The 19,487-nt window shown below is 39.3% G+C and overlaps 1 protein-coding gene across 4 annotated transcripts; it reads left to right on the top strand.

Moving 5' to 3' along the window:
- Nucleotides 1-79: 79 nt before the first annotated feature.
- tymp (thymidine phosphorylase) lies at nt 80-19,449 on the top strand. 4 transcript variants are annotated; one of them, XM_015353139.2, is made up of 10 exons: nt 80-162; nt 538-683; nt 4,458-4,660; nt 5,885-5,983; nt 7,414-7,543; nt 9,498-9,616; nt 9,769-9,931; nt 11,022-11,249; nt 13,824-13,964; nt 14,655-19,449. In XM_015353139.2, exons 2-10 carry the CDS (start codon nt 560-562, stop codon nt 14,795-14,797), a joined length of 1,350 nt encoding a protein of 449 aa, XP_015208625.1. In that variant the 5' UTR covers nt 80-162; nt 538-559; the 3' UTR covers nt 14,798-19,449. The 4 variants fall into 4 exon arrangements, with proteins under 4 accessions (XP_015208625.1, XP_015208624.1, XP_015208623.1 ...); XM_015353138.2 differs by having other exon boundaries at nt 112-209; XM_015353137.2 differs by lacking the exon at nt 80-162 and having other exon boundaries at nt 277-683; nt 14,655-14,843; nt 15,432-19,449.
- The last annotated feature ends 38 nt before the right edge of the window (nt 19,450-19,487 follow it).

The raw sequence follows: 19,487 nt of genomic DNA, 5'->3' as shown, positions 1-19,487 counted from the left end.
ATACGAATAACATGCTAGTTGTGAATTACAGGACTCCGCAGTAATCTTTCACAACAGCTACAGCTGTCAAAGCAAACTGAATTATTTCACACTATTCACTTATCAAGAGCCGAAAACTCCCATCACAAGCTTCCATCACCGTTCCTGATTTTCACTATAGTGGTTGGTAATGTGGACGAAATTTGCGATTTTATATTTATTTATACAGGGTACGTAATGCGCACGCAGGTTCTGAGGGGTGGAAAAGTAAAAAAAGTGTTGCAACCTCCGAACACCACAACTTTGCCAAGGACAGTGGGCCCATTCCGAGGTTGGGGAAGGCATTGCAACAAGTTCGCTCTCGGGAACAGAGTTCTCAATTGCCCTCTGAAAAAAAAAAATCTCTCAACGTTTTACTGGGAACAATAAATTGCGCAGGAAAAAAATTTAATTTAAAGAAATATACAGGATTACCTCCACCACGGACAAAGTTACCATCTCTATGTGGATTGTCGTTAAATAATATTGTTTTGTTGTTTTTTTGTATTCTTCTTTAAGTAATTTTGTTCATATCGTCACGATGCCTGAAGTGAATATTCCCGAGATTATCAAGAAGAAGAGGGACGGGGAAAAACTGAGCAACGAGGAGATACGCATGTTTGTGCGCTCTGTCACTGACCGCACTATACAGGAAAGCCAGATAGGTACTTGTCGTCTTTTACTAGCATTAATGAACGTTCTGAGAGTGCAGACTCAAACGTTATTATTGTGTTGTACGGTGTGCTTTAATGTGCTTTCCTGCTTTAATGTGATTTTCTATGATTTGCTAGCTCTTAATATTCCACTAAACTATACGGTGATACACAGATTCATTAAATGTTCATAAGGTTAACATCCCACAAGCCTAGCGTAGTTTTGTTGTGGTAAATCTGGAGCAGTCTCGACAGCAGTCTTTTGCGGGCAGTCCTACGTTTTGTGGTCAGGTGCTGCTCTCACTATGATATCTAAATTCTGTTCCTGTAGAAAATAATAAAGAATACAGAGTATTCTCGGTGTAGCAATTCTGACAGCCTTTTGACAAAATATCTGTGGTATTTTACAAAGTACTGATATAACCTGAATATTTATTATATTTTAAATGATTTCTACGCGCCTCCATTCAGTTAGTGCCTTATGAATTGAAACTTAAACATCTCGTTTAAGTTCTAGTGAAATATAGTCATACAAAGTATCCACTGATAAATGCAATGGGAGATCGGGCAGTCTGTGTTATACCGTGGCACACATGAGGGTAACCTGCAGCAACAGGTTACTGGTAACCACATAGTCACTCTAGGAGGAATGTTTTGGACCCATGTTTCAAACTGAATGGGAGCAAGGGTGGAGATAGAAACAGCATCGAAAAAGCGCTGACCGAGTCAGCCGTCTGTCTCCAAAACAGCTGTCAAAGCCAATGATGCAATACCAACCCCACCAAAAGAATGTAAGAAGCGTTCATGAACCAGACAAGTAGTTCTTGGATGTAACTAACCTTCACTGTGAAGTAAATGTGAGTTACAGTATGCTTAACTACAGAATTATCAAGAATATTAAGTCATGCAGTGGAATTCACACCGAATTGGAATTTGATTCCATGGAATTAGGAATTAGGAGGTCTCAGTTTTGTAATGAAACTAGCTGACTTACAGCCTGTAAGGCTCTGTGAGTGTAGGATAACAGATGCATGCTGAAATGATGGAGAAGTGGCTGTTAGGTATTTTGCCAGGCTCAATGGGATTGTAATGTGTGTCACCCGGTGTGTCTTGTTGTCTGGGGCTATATATTTCTGGATCTCCCTATCCCCCTGGCACGGCATTGGGATCGGATGTCATGAGACTTGCCTCACCAGGTCACCCCACGTCCGGTGCCTGAGGGCTCTCATCTCTTTTCCCTAACTCCACCTGATACCTCAAGCCCGGAGCAAACCCCTTTGTTTGTGCCATTCCTGCCGCTATGCATAGGATCTTCCTGTTCTACCGGTCTTCCTCTGGCTTCCATGACAATGTTCTGTAGAGGATCAGGGTGGACAAGCTGGACCAGGGCTGATAGGGGTGGCAGATGGAGTTTGGCCAACTGGTCAGTATAGAAGCATGCTTTCTCCTTATTGATGTGGGTTGGGGGACTAGATGGCACAGGTGGAGTCTTAAGCACTCCCTGGCTTTAATATCAGACAGACAAGTGACCGTGGATTGTAATTGAAGAGAAAGCATCAAACTGGCTCCTACTGTGTCAGAGTTGAAGCTTTCATTTTTTAAAGAGCACTGAGTCACGGGAGCCGGTCCTGACTCCTGAGCAGTGCGTATTCTGGACCCTATGCAGACGATGTAATCCTGAAGTGACTGGAATAAGACTTCAAGGGAAACACAGCATGGAGGAGGAGGGGATGACAGACAGGGGGGCATGACGGCTGCGATCTCATGCTCAGGGGGCGTGGCACAGGCAAACAAGTCCTAAGGTAGTCCAAAGGGGAAACCGGGGCGCAGTCCTGGAGCCAGGAGATCCAACCTGAGACAGACAAGATTAAAACCGGAATGGGAACCGGAACAGGGACAGGGAAACAGTAATGAGGCCAGGCGCTCCGAGCCCCGGACTCAGCAGGTCAGGATGCTGTGATGAAGCCTATGCCGTCGGGTCTCTCCTGGACTCGCTGGTAGTCGGGCTTCCGGGTGTCCGTCTTCCAATGCAGAATAGCAGGAGCGCCAGGCTTTAAATAATAACAAGGAAAACCAGGGACAGGTGCACAGTACTGACATAATCATCTACAGAACATAACTGATCACAACCCATCAGGAAATGTTATACTGCAAAGTTTGGAACAAACTAGGCAAATACATTTATAACGCTGATAATTAAAACGCTATTCAATGCACGCACCAGTTTGTAAAGAGTATGATGTATCTCTAAAGAGTGTATGTCTTTTGTATCAGCTAATTTACAGTGCACTTCTGCTTGTTGTTTACTATGTACAGTATTTCGCTCTGATGATTTGTATTTCACCCATGCAGATACATTTGCCACTATTAAGCAAGCATCAGATATATACAGCATCTGAAATAATACCTTACTCATTTATCATACAGTACTTCCACTTTCTCATGGCTTCTTACTATTCAGGGGTGCAGGGGAGCCAGAGCCTATCCCAGCAAGCAACAGGCAGAAGGCGAGATACACCATGAACAGGATGCCAGTCAATTGCAGGGCACACACAGACACCAACATGCACACACTCACAACCTATTTTCCTAAAAGCCAGTTAACCTACCAGTATGTCTTTGGACTGTAGGAAGAATCCAAAGCACCTGGAGGAAACTCATGCAAACATGAGGAGAACATACAAATTCCACACAGATAGCACCCCAGGTACGGAGATGATACCAGGTCCCCATCACTGTGAGGCAACAATGCTAACACCTGCACCACTGTGCCGCTCTTATCCATTTATTTTATTTACATATTTATTGCTTAACACACACCCATCTCTTGGGTGGTTTGCAATCCACATCTAAAATTTGCATTTGGCAAATCGTGCATGTGCAACAACACAGCTAGCAAAATAAGGTTAGAGCAAAGCTGAATGTGCAATGCAAGTGTTGTTCTAGTTACTTTTTAAAAAAGAATGCAGATAGATTGGATACCAAACAGTCATTGTGGCACAGGATGTATTCCATTTGAGTATTTACAGTGGAAAAGAGTATTCAGTACATCACATTGTCAGATTGTAATACTTTTTGTCAATGAGGAGCAAGGGTGGAGAATGGCCAGGTTCCAGGAGTGGGAGGGTGGTGTGGAAACAGAAATTCTTGCAGAAGAGGAAGAGCAGAGAGGGGAAGGGAGGTTTAGGGAGAGATTTGGAGCTGAAGATGGACAGTGTGACACCACTGAGGACATAGCGGTTTAGCAATTTCTAATAGGCAGACACACAGACAGCAATTTGGTAAACAAAAAAACTGTGCTCTTTATTCACAGTGCCATTAAACTCCATCCAAAACCCCTTGCTCTCACTACCCTTTTCTCCAATAGTCCTCTCCATCAATAGCTGGGCAGATCTATACAAGCTCTATGGGTTCCATGTTCGGTTGGTCACTTCCTCTTCTTTCTGTCTTGTTCATCACATAAGATAAAAACTGATCCCTTGCTTACACATCAGAAAAAGACGAACAACAAGCCTCCACTTCATGGTTTTCCACTTTTCTTTGTAACTTTATTCTTGCTTTTAAATTAATACCAGTGTGCAGTAGGCCTGTCATCCAGGACCTGTGATCTGTAGTTCCGTGTCCATTTTTTTAATTCTGTTTGAGCTGAATTCAGGAATTCTCTGATTTACAATACATCGTTCACTAGTCGTCTGCTGCCAGTGGTTGATGTCTGACCAGAGGGAGACGTCCCCACAATGGAGTGGAAAATACACCCTAATGAGCTATTGTCACGGGTGTTGTTAGGTGCCATGCTGATGGCAATATGGCAAAAGGGCATGACGCATGAGGAGACCATGGCTCTGACTCGGGAGATGACCCACTCTGGACAGGTGCTTCAGTGGCCTGCCGAATGGCGGAACCTAGTGGTGGACAAGCACTCTACTGGAGGTGTGGGAGACAAGGTTAGCCTGCCCTTGGTGCCTGCATTGGCAGCCTGTGGCTGTAAGGTAAGGAGACCCATAAGTGTGAAAACAGCATTTCAACTGTTGTCTGTAGTGATCTCTGCTGTTCACTCAGGAGAAATCATGTCATTTGTTGCCAATCTAGATGCAAGATTTTCAAGAGAATACATAAAGGAATAGATACTGTAAACCCTATTGCTACTGTAATTACACCTCAATTATGTACACCTAAATAAGAACTTACTTCTAGGCTATTTTAGGCATTATGGGCTGTGTAGGTGGTAATGTGCCCTGTTAAAACTCCATACCTGCTGATGTCCAGTATGGAGGACTTTCTTGGTTTTATTATTCAGTATGCCCAAAAGAATGTTCTTTTCCATTATTTGAATGTGATTTTTAAGTGTATTAAGTAACTTTTTAAGTAACCGCAAGCTTGTGAGTTTTGGAACAAAAATGTGAACAACATTATTAATTAAATCACAGCACAGATACTTCTGGTAATCATTTATTACTTTTGAATAAGTATTTTATTAGTTGGTTAATATAAAGTGGCTCTCCACATTCCTATGGTGCAAATAAGAAGTTAATACCCTCTTCATAGCCAATGGAATTGGGGGAAATAATTCTATTGAAACATGCCACAATAAAATTATTTCACACAAGGCACTGGAGCCACATAAAGATCAAACAGTACTATCTGATAGCTGTTGGGTATCATAGAAACCTGACCTAAATGGGTAAATACTGTAACTGTTGTGTGCCCGACTGTACGTTTTCCATTACATACAGAGGACATTCGGAGATTCAGATCTTTACCCTGTGATAAATAAATTGTGATCCCAGTATCCCAGAGGAGTACCTTCCTATAAACTTTGTCTGATTTCTCAGAATTTTTTTTTTGCTTCCAATCAAATGTTTTACTCACACAAAGAACTACAAAAACATATAAACAGCACAAATATACATTACATTAAAAGTATAACATTACATAAAAGACATTAACCATTACATAGTTATTACACACCACTCATACTGGAATCCACAGATTACAGAACCTCCCACAAGGCCCTATTATTACACAATACAATTAGATGTATTAATGTGTGGATACTTGTTGTTCCAAGAAACAAATCAACATGAAGTGTAAATTCATTGAAAAAGTATTTTTCAAGCCCTGTCATGTCAAGATGGAGTGTTCCCATATGAAGCGTCTCTTCCCATAGAAATTCTCTTTGAGCTAAACTGTGTCTCTTTGTCAACATGGGGCAGGTACCCATGATCAGTGGGCGAGGCCTAGCCCATACTGGAGGAACTCTGGACAAGCTCGAGTCTCTCCCTGGTTTTAACATTCACCAAACACCAGCACAGGTAGGTGGAATTGTGTCCATAACTGCGTAAAAGAAAAACAGTATCTATCAGAAGCCATTCACTTGTTTGTGGTTTCTTATTTAGACAATGTGATTATTTACAATTGCTTTCAAAATGTATCCAGGGTTGTTTTGAATTGGCTGTGTGTGAAACCCCATATGGATATCACCAGAATGGAAAATGTGGGCACTCACACTTATAGTATATTGCTAAGATTTCGCAAACAGTACCAAAATGGTTAATGTGATAGAAAAGACGTTCTCAGTCTTCTCTCTGTTTTTTTTTTTACCCCGAAGTATATTTTCAACAATGTCAGTTAACTCCCTTATTTCTGACCACAAACTCTTAGTAGGCAATTTATTTATGACAACCAGAGACAGGTGTGAATCCTAATGTATCAATCACTGCCAAACTAAGAGTTTCCCCTTCTTCTCAAATCCACTTTGTTACAGTACAGCTACCACACCTTCATGAGAGGATTTTAGAAACACAGAAATTGGCACAAGGCTGATACAGTACCAGTTACATACCCCATATAACATCTTAAAAGCCAGATGAAAAATTTAAAAACATACCCACATTAGAAAAATTTAGAAGAGACCATAGACCCTCCATGACAAAGATTGAGAACCACTGTACTGGACAGAGAGGCAATGTAGTGTAGAACTAAGGTGAACTGGTCAGATTTATGAAGATATATGTAATATATACTGTATAACATATAAGCATCATTATAGGCATGTCACAATTTGTCAGGAAACCATAAGTGCCAAAGAAATGGTGTTGAACGTTTGTAGAGGGAAGTAGAAATTGTGCCTTCATCTCAAAAAAGCATAAAGCACAACTGGAATGTGAAAATGTGGATGGACAACTGTTGCCACAGTCTCCTGAAAAAAGATGGAGGCTTGAGCATTTCGGGTAATAGTCTCACTGCCACAGCAATGACATGACGTCTCTGCATGAGAAGATTCAGGTCATTGTTAAGATCAGCTTTACCAGTTCCTAATATGGTCTTCACATAATTGGTAGAGGGTAGTGAAGATAGAAAATAGCCTTTTTCTCCTCCTTTGGCTCACTCCTTGCCGAAATTTAATCTCCTTACAATTATAGCCCGCTGCGGTTTTCTTACACTACCTTGAATGGTTTTGCAGCTTGCAGGTTTACAACATGCATTCCAATCTTTCGCACAGTCTTTCATACAGTCATTGTAGGGCAGAAGACACTCCCTTGAACAGGGTAGAGTTTACAGTGACATGATGATCAACATTATAGATGTCATCAATAGAGGTGGACAGTATTCACTGATGTGTTGGATACATTGCAGAGACTTTGATACATGACCATTATTCACATCTCTTAGACTGTTCAGGGTGTGTGACAGGATCCATAAGTACAGCATTGGGCTAATTTAGCCTTTGTTGTCTATTTAGCTGCAGAGGATATTAGATGAAGTTGGATGCTGCATTGTTGGGCAGACAGAAAACATTGTGCCCGCTGACAAGGTGCTGTATGCACTGAGAGATGCCACCTCCACAGTTGACAGTCTGCCACTCATTGCAGGTGAGTGGAAACCAGAACATTCTCATTTAATATATTAAACAAATATTCACATTTTAAAAGCATAAATGATACATATGACAAAATGTATTTTCTATGTTTTTTTCCTGGGTAGAAGGTTACACACTCACTTCTGCCAAATTAGTCATCATTATTTTCTGCTTAAATAGGCACACCTACAGTAAGTATATGCAGCATCATGCCAAGGGTGGGGTGGCACCATGTAGTCTGGAAATAAGATGGTCTCAGGGAAAACAGATAAGAAAGCTGCTGTCAGGCAGAAAAAACAGTCACGCCCTCTACTCACCGCATTCTCACACGGAAACACACCCGCACTAATTACACCCCAGCCCTGAACACTTCTGCCAAACGACACCGCCCCTGCAAATCAGCCAACCACGACACTTCCTCAATCAACGCACCTTCCTTCTTCACACAGTACTTAAACCCCTCTGAACCCTCTGCTCTTCACCTGGTATTGGTTGAACTTCAGTTCACCTGCCTTGCCTTCGTATCTCTTTGCCTTCTGACTCCTCGTTACCTACCACAGAACTCTACCTCGACTTTGCCTACTGTCTTGCCCCAAGGATTTGGAAAACCGCTCGTTGTTCTCCTCCTTCTGACCTCTGGATCTGCCTACTCAACTTCGACCCCAGCCTTGCCATTCTCTGGTTTGGGTACCTTCTCTCTTGCCTTTTTCTTCACAGACCTCGGAACCCGACTTGGACTCCGCCTCTCGTTTTACTCCTTAGGTACCGCAATAGGGACCATCCTCCCGTTACCTTAGCGGGTCTTCCTTGACAAACGGTCCTCTTTACAGTGCAGAGAAATAATCAGATCAACAAAAGCAAAAGCTATTTGAGCTTTGAACTAGAACTTCATTTACATCTTTCCCCTGGTTCGAGACCCTTCGAGTTTCCAAGGAATTCACATTGTGCAGTATGTTAAAGAACTGAGCTGTTTCAGAGGTAGCCCCTCATCTTTGGAATACTCTTCTTGGCCTTTTTAACTCACCTCAAAATGTACTTGTTTTCAGTGGCCAGTTTTTAATTTGTTTCTTTCACATTTGCAGTACATGAGGTTTTATAGTGTTTTTGTTCACCCTACTTTTTAAATTTTGAAACAAAATAAATAAAATGTACATTTATTTTAAAGTGTCTTGAAAATGCTCTGGATTGAAAGGAGCTCTTCTTATGTCCTTCTTTAAATTTAACTGGGCATCTAAGCTTCTTACCAGTGTCCACAAAGTCTCTTTCCAAGACTGTTCTCAACACTTTTCAAACTCTCACCCCCATAAAATCACAAAACTCACATCTATAGGTCCCACTACACTTCAGTACACTTTCTCCAGAGATCAGTTGCCAAACCACTTGAAACCTCCACTTCCTGGTTCTTTAAATCATTATTCAAAAGTTTGTCTTCCACGTTCTACAGGAATGTATCTTAGTTAGCAGCTTCCATCTTATCTTAACCTGCTATCCTTTCACAGTGCTTACTAAATTATTTCAAAAGCAACAACTGCCCCTCCCCAAATATAAACTGAAATTAGTTTTGTATCCTGGTGGAGAAATAACAGCTCTGCATTATTTTGTGGATGCCACAGAACCCAACTATCTTTATACTATAACCCTGTAATCTTTTAAAGGTATTTATAGTTTCACTTTGTAACTGCTTAATTCAAGCTTTATTGTCACATGGGGGAAACTGATTTATAGCAGTATAATACAAACATTACCAACAGAGAAGGCTGTACAATAATGTTACAGGCGATAAGAGGGAAGATCTTATCTATCACATCTATTAGAGTGATATCATGAGCGTACAAAATGCACAGTAGGGGGGACAAGATACTGCTATTGGGTGATTCAATTGGACTGTATTAGAATACAATTTCCACTGAAATTGGTTTTGGTGTAAAATAAGTCTTACCGTGCCATAACAATTTGTTTTGTTACAGGTTCAATTCTTTCAAAGAAAGCAGCTGAGTCATTGTTTGCTCTGGTTCTTGATGTGAAATATGGAAAAGCAGCACTCTATAAGGATATTAACAGCGCCAGGTCATTAGCACAGTTGCTGGTAATGTCAATGAAAACCCATCTTTCACATTCTTTAAAGTTTCTTTCTTTTAAACTGCGTCGAACATTGTATTTTGTTCTCACATTTTTTTATAATGAAAATGGAATGAAATCAATACAGATACAAGAAGCACAATATGGACTTTCCTGTAGGTGACAGTGGGGAACACTCTGGGGATTCACACAGGAGCTGTGCTAAGCAGGATGGACAATCCTATTGGACGGTGCATCGGAAACTCCCTGGAGGTGATCGAGGCCTTTGAGTGCCTGAAAGGTCGAGGGCCACCTGACCTGAAAGAGCTTGTTGTGTGTCTGGGTGAGGAGTGACATGGAACCTGAATTAAATATAGACCTTTTGAACATTTACTGTAATGCTAGAAATGACTAATTTAATACATTGAATTAAGGTGATTTACAGGGGTTACTGAAGCCACCACGATCTTGACAACCATTACACGTCTTAGCATTGATGTTTGCCATACAGTACCTCTTGCTCAATAATGATGCTATTGCCATACTGCAGACTGACTGGTTACATTATTTGCCATTCCTAATACAGTCATTTGTACTATAACATGTACATAACTCAGACTGGCTATAACACTTTTTCTATAGCACAGGTGCATGTTGGCTTTTAATGTGTTTCAAGTAGAACTAGTCACATGCTTGGAGTACAAATGGTTGGACATATTCTTTCACGCATCAGCGTCTGACGTGTCAGTTCTTTCAAAGAAAGCTGATTCACATCAGTCTTTTTCTGTATATGCAACAAAGTTGTGTATCTCAGTTATTTTTATTTTCATTCTTCAGAAACATAAATGTTGTTACATTACAAGGGCATAACATGTTGTGCTTTAAGTTATAAAGTCTTCTTAGAGAAACAGAAGAACACGTGATAGGATTCACACAACCGAGCTTAGTGGTGTGTATTGTTAACGTTTTTAAAGTTTTTTAACACATTTGTGTTAAATGTATTTTTTTTTAATGAAAATGTTGTTTCACCCTCCTTCACTGCAGAATTGTTCATCACAGCGATATAAATACTAATGCATGTTGTGCCTTATACATTTTTTAGCTGTTTTCAAAGTAATAAAAAAAAACATATTATGCAGAAGTAATACATTCAAACTACTTTTATGATTCCATGACTATGAGATAATTGAAAAAACTATGTTTGTCATTGTGAATCCAAACTCTATACCCCCTGTCCCTTTAATTCACATTGAAACAATGGTTTCTATAATGTAATTTTCTATAATATGCTGTTTTCCTAGAACACAACTATCGCATCGTAGCAGAAATGTCTATACTTGAAACATGAGCATTGTTGAATGTTATTTTTTATCTTTTTTCATGTATGTTTTCCCTGGTTTTCCTGGGGATTCTGTACACTTGCCTTCCCTCAGGTGGGTATCTGCTATGGATGGTTGGGAAGTCAGACACACTGGACTCTGGGAAGAAGACCATTGCAAGGAATCTGGATAACGGAGAGGCTTTGCGAATATTCCAGGCTATGCTGGTGGCCCAAGGTGTACCATCTGAAACAGCTGCTTCTTTGTGCTCTGAAAACCAGGATTACTTCCAGTTCATCAGGAGGGCTCAGAATCAAATAGAGCTTGTGGTGGAGACCGAAGGTAATTTGCTCTTCACTTTTTTTTCTAATGCTTATGTTCCTCTGTTAAAGCAGCTGCAATATTTCTCAAAATTCTTTCTCAATGATTTCTTAATGTGCACCTCAAATTTGCTGTATACATTTATATTTATTTATAGTCATATTGTGCAATACGACTTTTTTGTGTACTGTTCTGTTCTGGTTTTGTTGTGTTCTTTGTGTGTTCTGGACTGCGAGTAACTCTTCTACTGATTGTATTGTATGTATTGTATTATTATTATTATTATTGTATCATTCGTTACACTGTGTCTGTGTTGTCTGTGTTAAGCTGCTGTTGCACTGCAATTTCCCTCACGGGATCAGTAAAGTATCTATCTATAATGCATAATACACTTGATCACATGTTAGTTTAACCCAAAACTTACAAAAAAACATTCCATATTGTAATAGACATTCTTGTGTGTATCTTGTGTCCAGAGGTGTGTATTTCATGTGGTAGCATTCATAGCTATAGCTGTTGCTAACTGGCCACTAGAAAGTGACTTTACAGGTGCATGTTCTTGAGGATTAGATTAGAGTCTAGGGGACAACTCTTTGTCATCTACTGATTCTTTGCTCTTTCAGGGGGGTATTATTAGATCTTTATAGGAAATACTGAGGTGACAATGAAAGTATCTGTTAACAGTTATCTGTTATCTAGCACAATCGGGGTATGGAGAGGTCACTAAATGTTATTTAATGCAAAGCTACCAAATGATAAGCAGCTATTGCTTCAGGTCACAGATGGCGGAGTGCAGGGCTAGAGATCCACAGTTCTGCATATTTTCTGATTTAACATCTCGATTGTTAAAAACAACTACAAGGCATCCGAGGGGAGAGATGTAGGACCGGTCAACCAGAGACAGAACTTTCCTGCAAACAGATTAAGCTGGTGACAGACAATTTCAGACCTCAAGATGGAGGAACAATATTTCCATATGCTATTGGATGTTTGGTGGCCAAGAGAACTATTAGAGGACTTTGCTGGACATTGAATCACATAGGTCATCACTGCTTTCGGCAGTCTCAGAAATGTGTCCAACCCATCATTCATAGCTGTATTATAAGAAAATGGCCTCCAAATTGTAAAGGAGCATTAAAGCTAAAAGCAAAAATAGTTTTTACACCATTTTACCAGATAACATGCCCCTTCACCAGCAGCCATATCACCCCACAGCTCTCAGCTAGCTACCCACTGAAGCTAAGCAGGGTTGAGCCTGGTCAGTACCTGGATGAGAGACCTCCTGGGAAGCTATGGTTGCTGCTAGAAGTGGTGTTAGTGGGACCAGTGGGACCAGTGGGGGGTGCCCACCCTGTGGTCTCTGTGGGTCCTAATGCTATACTAGACTGTAGTGGGCGCCGTCTTTCAGATGAGTTGTTAAACTGAGGTCCTGGCACTCAGTGGTCATTAAAGATCCGCCGGGCATTTCTCGATAAGAGTAGGGGGTTATCCCAGTGTCTGGGCCAAATTTCCCCCCTCGGCCTTTACCATGGCCTCCAAATTGTCCCCATGTATGATTGGCTTGTTCTTGAAACATAAACAACAAACAGCTCTGTGCCCCTAAATTTACTTTAGGTCTCTTTTATGTTTAGAAATCCCCATTACGTTTCACGGTATTGGACTCTTAGGTCACACCAGTGTTCAAGTGTTCAAAAAGAACCATATGTATCATATAGAATTAAATAAAATGCAACATCATTTCAAAGAAGTGAAGAAGTTAAGGCACAGTTTTAAAATTATTAACAGTTATTAAGTAACACAGGCAAAACTATGTATCTTTTACCTATGTAATTACAAATACTACAAATACATCTCTGTCTTTCTTTTTCATTGTTACTTAAGTGATTCAGCTTGATAAATAAAACTATTTAAAAGAAAAAATAGATGATTAATTGGCAGTTATCGCTTTAATTAAACCCACCAGTTACTTTCTGGTCACACTGATAAAGCAAGTAATTAGCAGTTATAAAATAAATAACTAAGAATAGTCTTACAGGATAGCTGTCCATACCATAACAGATCTACCATAATGTTTAACAGCTGGGAACAGGCAGAGTGAGTTGAAGGCTCCGTTTGGCTTTTTCCAAGCATATACCCATCTAGATGTGGGAAAAAGACAACATATCAGACCATATTACTTTCTAAAATGTAAACTATAAAACACTAAATAAAAGTTATTAAAATGTGCTATTAGGTTATTTTATTCAGAGTTGGTAGTGATACAACAAGGCAGGTGTTGTAAAAAGAGGAGAGGTGTCTAAAAATAACTATTAAAGGAGAAAATGTTTTGTCAATGCAAGCAATTTATACTAACTTACTTACCCTCTGAATTCCTCTCACGACCGGTGGAAATGTAAATTATATGCTCTGTCGCACTAATACAGCAACTGAAGAAAACCCTGGAACTAAAACATGACAGGTGAAGATTTGAAAGGGGGCAAAATCTATACTGTAATTCCTGTTAATTAGCGTGTACCTCGCCCAGTGATTAGAACAATTATGAGAGAGCCAGGGTTTTTCTGTCTTAACACGTGCAACTGTGGGGTGTCGTTCCAGGTACAGTCACAGAAATAAATGCAATGATCCTGGCTGAAGTTGTACATACCTTAGGAGCAGGACGAACAAAGGCTGGAGACCCAGTCAATCACAGTGTTGGAGCGGAGCTGCTGGTGTCTGTGGGTCAGCATGTAAAGAAAGGTAGGCCAAATGCAGAATTATTTTTTATTACAAATACTTAAAAAGCAAAGGCTCCTTATGAAGTATTTTTCATTACTGATATACATTTAATTAACATTTGACAATGTGGAAACATATTTTTCCAGATTATACAAAAACTGCTGTATTATAAAATAATTCCCTCCTTACAATGACATCTCAAGGACATTATTTGTCCTCTGCATTGTATTTTATCTTTTATCACCTATATTTTAGGTATCTTTTACCCACTGGGCCAGCATTGACCCAACACATTGTCAACACAATTGACACAGTATATAATGAATTCCAACATAAGACTAAAATATTGGATACTCCTGGTGATATCATACCAGCTTTAGTCATGAGTGTGTAACGTACATGTGTCTTCATAAATGCCTACTAACAGGAACACAAAACGGAAACTGCCAATAAGAAAAGTGAGCCATCAAAGGCAAGGATCAGAGGGCCTGTCTGAAAAATGATTTGTACATACTGTTTCATTCTAAGAACTTAACTCAAAGTCTTGGTATAAAAATGAACTCATAATCAAACACTGGTAACAAACAATAAAGTCTTGTTGCTCATATCCCTGAATTTTTTTAGTTACCACAACACCAAAGCAAGTTATAAAATATCTTGTTACTGTTGGAAATGAAGCTTGTTAACGGGATTTCTGTTTGCCTGTCGCAGGAGATCCATGGATCAGAATGCACTTTGAGACTCCAGTTCTGAGGGAGGATCAGAATGTCTATCTGCAAAGTGCACTTGTCATTGGCAGCAAAGCCCAAATCGATGACACACCTCTCATTTCAGAGTTCATTCTGCCTAAGTGAATCACAACAACACCAAGACTGTGTATTAAGATATTTCATATTTAAGGTGTGTCTTAAAGACATTTCATTATTCACTCTGCGATATTTTTAGTATATTATATATACTAGTATATTATATATGTACTAGATATATTTGTGTTTCCTTTCAAATTTTAAAAGTTATAAATAATATTAGGAATTTATAATAATATTATGCAATTAAAGGTTGCATTTAAGAAGTATGAAATAAAAAAATAGAAATACATTCAAGGCATTTAAGGTTCACGTACAGGGGGTGGACAAAATAATGGGAACACCTAACAAAAAAGGTCTACAATTTTGAAGTAAATAAATCACAATTAAAAATGATTCCAAGCTTGTGTTTCATATGAATTGCAATCCTAATTGCCAGTATATTTCCATTGTAAAAAGTATTTTAAAATCAACACAGATTTTGCTACAGGTCAGATAGGTGGTGCCCAAATCGCAGGTTTGTCAGTTATAGAAATGGCAAAATCCAAGGGAACATTGTTGAAACTAATAACAATGTCCATGATACTGGGCTGACTTCTTTGTCCTCTCCTCCTTTTCCTGACTTTTATCATATTGTAACACTTCGGGGTTCACGTGGGTGCCCTTGCTGCTGCTGCATCAGGTCAGCACCTCACCATCGGGGACTCAAACCCAGGCCTCCAGCATCACTCAACAGGGACCCAGCCTCTTGAGCCAAAGGGAAATCTCCCGTCCGCCTGGTGGTTGCGGTCCCTGCTATTCACAGGGAAGGGCGGTGACGTCACCGCTCTGGTAAGCCGGCTCTCACAAGCAATGGAGGCCGTATGCGTTACAATATTATTATAACAGCATATGCCAATAAAGAGAAAACAGCAGCAGGAAAGAGGAACAGAGGTCACAAGTTAAAGCTCATTGACAGGGAGAGATGCATTAACTGGATAGTAGCTGAAAACCAATGACCTCAAAGATACCACCAAACTGAATCTACGCCTACAGGTATGTCACCCAGTCTCAACAAAAACTGGACTGTAAGCCTTGAGCTTTACAAAGCTGATATTTATGATAAAGCTGCCATTTGGAAACCACTTATAACCAAGGGCAATGCGCAGCAATGCATAAACTGATATGAGCACAAAACCTGGACTTCTCAGCAGTGGAAGATAGTATTATAGCCTGATTAGTTGTTTTTTTATTCTTTTTTGCTGCATCTGGATGGGTTTATGTTTGGAGACAGACAAAGGAAGACTGTTAAACATGGTGTTGGATCTGTTATGGTCTGGGCAGTAATTTAATTGAAGTCATTGGGTCTTATTACTTTGCATGGTAGATTTACAGCCGGGGAAGACAAAGCTATTTTAGCCATCCAGGTATACTCTATCGTGCAAACATTATTTCTTCAAATTACCCCATATTCCAAGATAATAATGCCCCCATACACACTGCTAAATGGATTGAAGAGTGGTTTCATGAACACCAAGTCAAACACCTCCAACGGTCTCCCCAGTTACCAGATCTAAACATCATGGAACCTTTATGGGAAGTTCTGGAATGTACAGTTGAGCTTAGAGTAGATTTCCACTTCCTTCATCTCTCAAAGAACTGGAGGCTTTCCTTCTTGATGAATGGTCCAATATCCCTCTAGAAACAGAAACTTGTTTAACAGTTATATTATTCCAAGAAGGACTGAAATTGTTCCTAAGGCAAAGGGTGTCCCAACAGTTCATACAGTATAGAGTGTTTCTTAGTGTTTCCATTATTTTGTCGATCCAATGTATGTCTCCATATTAACAGCTATTGTACTCGCTGTTCTCATAGTTTGTTTTTTTGTAACATATAGATGGAATTAATATTAGTTTTATATTACCCCAAACCTCTGAAAGACAAGGTCAATGTGGAAGAATGCATCCAACACAGATTTAATTTTTTACATATGTAATATGGTCTCTACAGCTAAGCCTGGCATGTAGGTAAATCTATTCTTCCTGTATTAACTTTATTACACTGCTACCTTGTTATGAAGTGGAAGATGGGGTCCATATCTTTCTTTATTTTGCATTAAAAGGATTAGTGGTGTTTTGTTTCTGAAATTATATACAGTACAGTGCCCCCAAGTCAAAATAAGAGAGTATGCGGTTTATGTACCACTCAGGCTACCACACTTTCATTAGTTGAAGCTGATAATGCTCGTGGTTTGACAGAACTCATCAAATGTACTGTATACCTCACTTTAATGTCTAGCTTATTTTACAAATCATAATGTAATTCTGCATTATTTCCATGTACAAAAGAATCCCAGTGGACTGATAACGAGTGAACTCTGAATGAGGCTGACGACACTATTTGCACTTGACTTAATTCTGCAAGGATTGTACTGTTGCTTATATATTAAAAATACTTAAAGTTTAACAATATTACTTCACCTTATTTACTGTAGTTTTTACCTCTATTTCAAAAAGTGGTCGTGAAGTTCGATTTATGAAACTGTTGTTATTACTGTCAACAAATCACACTGACATACCGTAGCATTGAAATAATGTCAGTGTAATTTGTTTAGATGGTGCTGTTTGTGTTTTTTTAACCGGTATGCAGGTGAATGCCCTAAAGTATCTTGAACAAAGTGTATTAGGGTGACAGAATTTGTTAAATATTGCCATAACCTGACATTACACCAAGGTCAGTGTTTTTTTTTATGAGTTCATTTCAATCTTTAAAACGAAAAGCTTCTCTTAATGCACAAGTTCGTCATGCTGCTTAACTTTTTTTAGAAAAATATCTTTGTTACTAGAAAAGTAAGACTGTGTTAAGTGAATGTGTTGCTCATAGATAAGTTACAGTGTACAGGATATGGATCAGGTCACATTACATTAGTTTTAACTGGGACACCTTTGTTCAAAAACATGTTGTACTTTTTCTGGATTTTGAACAATTTCTAGAAAGATGTGACTACAAGTGGTGTGTAAACCCTGAAGCACTGGATATGTTGGAACAAGTCAACATAAAGAGATGTAATTTCATTTTAATCAGTATCTCTGAGGGCCTCTATTGTTAGCTGTTTTTAAAAACAATCTTTGGTAAGACCAAGGTCATCTTGAAAATAAAGCAGGATAAAATCTAAATGATCTAAGTAAATATATATGATTTGTTTGTAAAATGAAGTAGTCCAGCAGCAGAGACAAAAGAGGGTTCAGGTTCTTTAATGGAGTTTATTTAACTAAAATTCGGGAGGGATGACAACAGCCAAGCCCAATCATTCCCAGCCATCAGTGATTAGCAATCACTCCATTTGCCCTTCCTACACCGAATGCTATAAATACCAATTGCGATATCTCTCTCACGTGCGACTTTTGCATCCCAACTCCACCTCTGCAGCTACCCCTTGGTTACCTTGTGGGGGGTCCTGGCCTTCTCGTCCTATGGCCAGGAGGTCGACCCTCAGCCAAGCGGGTTAAGCCAAACATTTACCCCACAATAGTTCGTTACACTTCGATTTTGGGGCGTTGTCATTCCTCGTGAAATTACATCATAAAGGGCTCTGAAGCCATGTTGAGTGGTCAACTATACAACAAAGAGTTTGATTTTTCTTAATGTCTGACAGATAAATAACATACAGTCATAGATGGTGTTAAAAAGAAACGGAACGAAAGGTAGGGAGGGGAAAAAAGAGTGTTCTGGAATGAGGGACAGAATAGGTCTTGTTTGTACAAGCAGTTTTGTATGTCAGCCAGCAGCATTGTTCTTCAGGGAAAGATGGGAGATGGACTAGCCTGTTGTGTCCTTTGGAGGCATGTTTATTTTTTTTCCTTTATAACTAAAACAATTAAATGCCCCTCTGATCCAACAGATGTGATTTATTGCATTCTTCATATTTAGTTATCAATGAGCCATAATCTTGTACATTTTGCAAGTCAGTGTGTTATTAGTCAGTGTATTACGTTTTTTTTTGTTAGTAGCAGCATGTAGCACTCACACTGAGCAATATAAGCAAAGATCGAACATTCATCTTTTTCAGGACCAAGGTAATGAAGTTGAATGCCTTTTCACTGTCTCCAGAATCTTTGAACAAACAAATCTTAGGTGTTTATTTTATGTTCACTAAGTGATTTGTACCTGAGAAAAAGTTAAATAACCGTGAGTGTTTAATCAACTCAGTTACACATTTGAGACCTAAAGTGAAATGAAAATCCTGTGATTGTGGAGGACCTCATTTAAAGAAGACTGAATTCCAGATATACAGAGTGACTTCACTAATTGTGGCAAAATAATTCATATATATATCCTAAGGATGAATATAAAATCAGATTAAATGTCCATCCATCCATTATCTACAACTGCTGTATCATATTGATGATTAGAGGCAGGAGCCTGACCTTTGCAGAGCAAGGGAGCGATTTGGGACTACACTCTGGACAGGATGCCAGTCCATTGTAGGGTGCAAATACAAAAGGCAAAACATTCAGAGACACCTAATAATTTAACCAGCATATTTTTGGAACAAAGCCAGAACAAATGGAGAAATTACCTGAAATGTAAACACCAAGGTCAGAATGAATGTCATCCATTATGTGAACCACATAGAAAGAACAAGTTTTTTCCACCAAATCAAGTCCTGTGATTCTTTTTGGACATAAATTTAATTATGTGTTGCAGGTTTTGTTTTTATCCTTGTTATCAATTCATTTCTCAGAGATTGTGCAGGCAA

Source organism: Lepisosteus oculatus, chromosome 7 (assembly GCF_040954835.1).
Source record: "Lepisosteus oculatus isolate fLepOcu1 chromosome 7, fLepOcu1.hap2, whole genome shotgun sequence".
Taxonomy (NCBI): Eukaryota; Metazoa; Chordata; class Actinopteri; order Semionotiformes; family Lepisosteidae; genus Lepisosteus; species Lepisosteus oculatus.
This window is presented reverse-complemented; position numbering and strand designations above follow the sequence as displayed.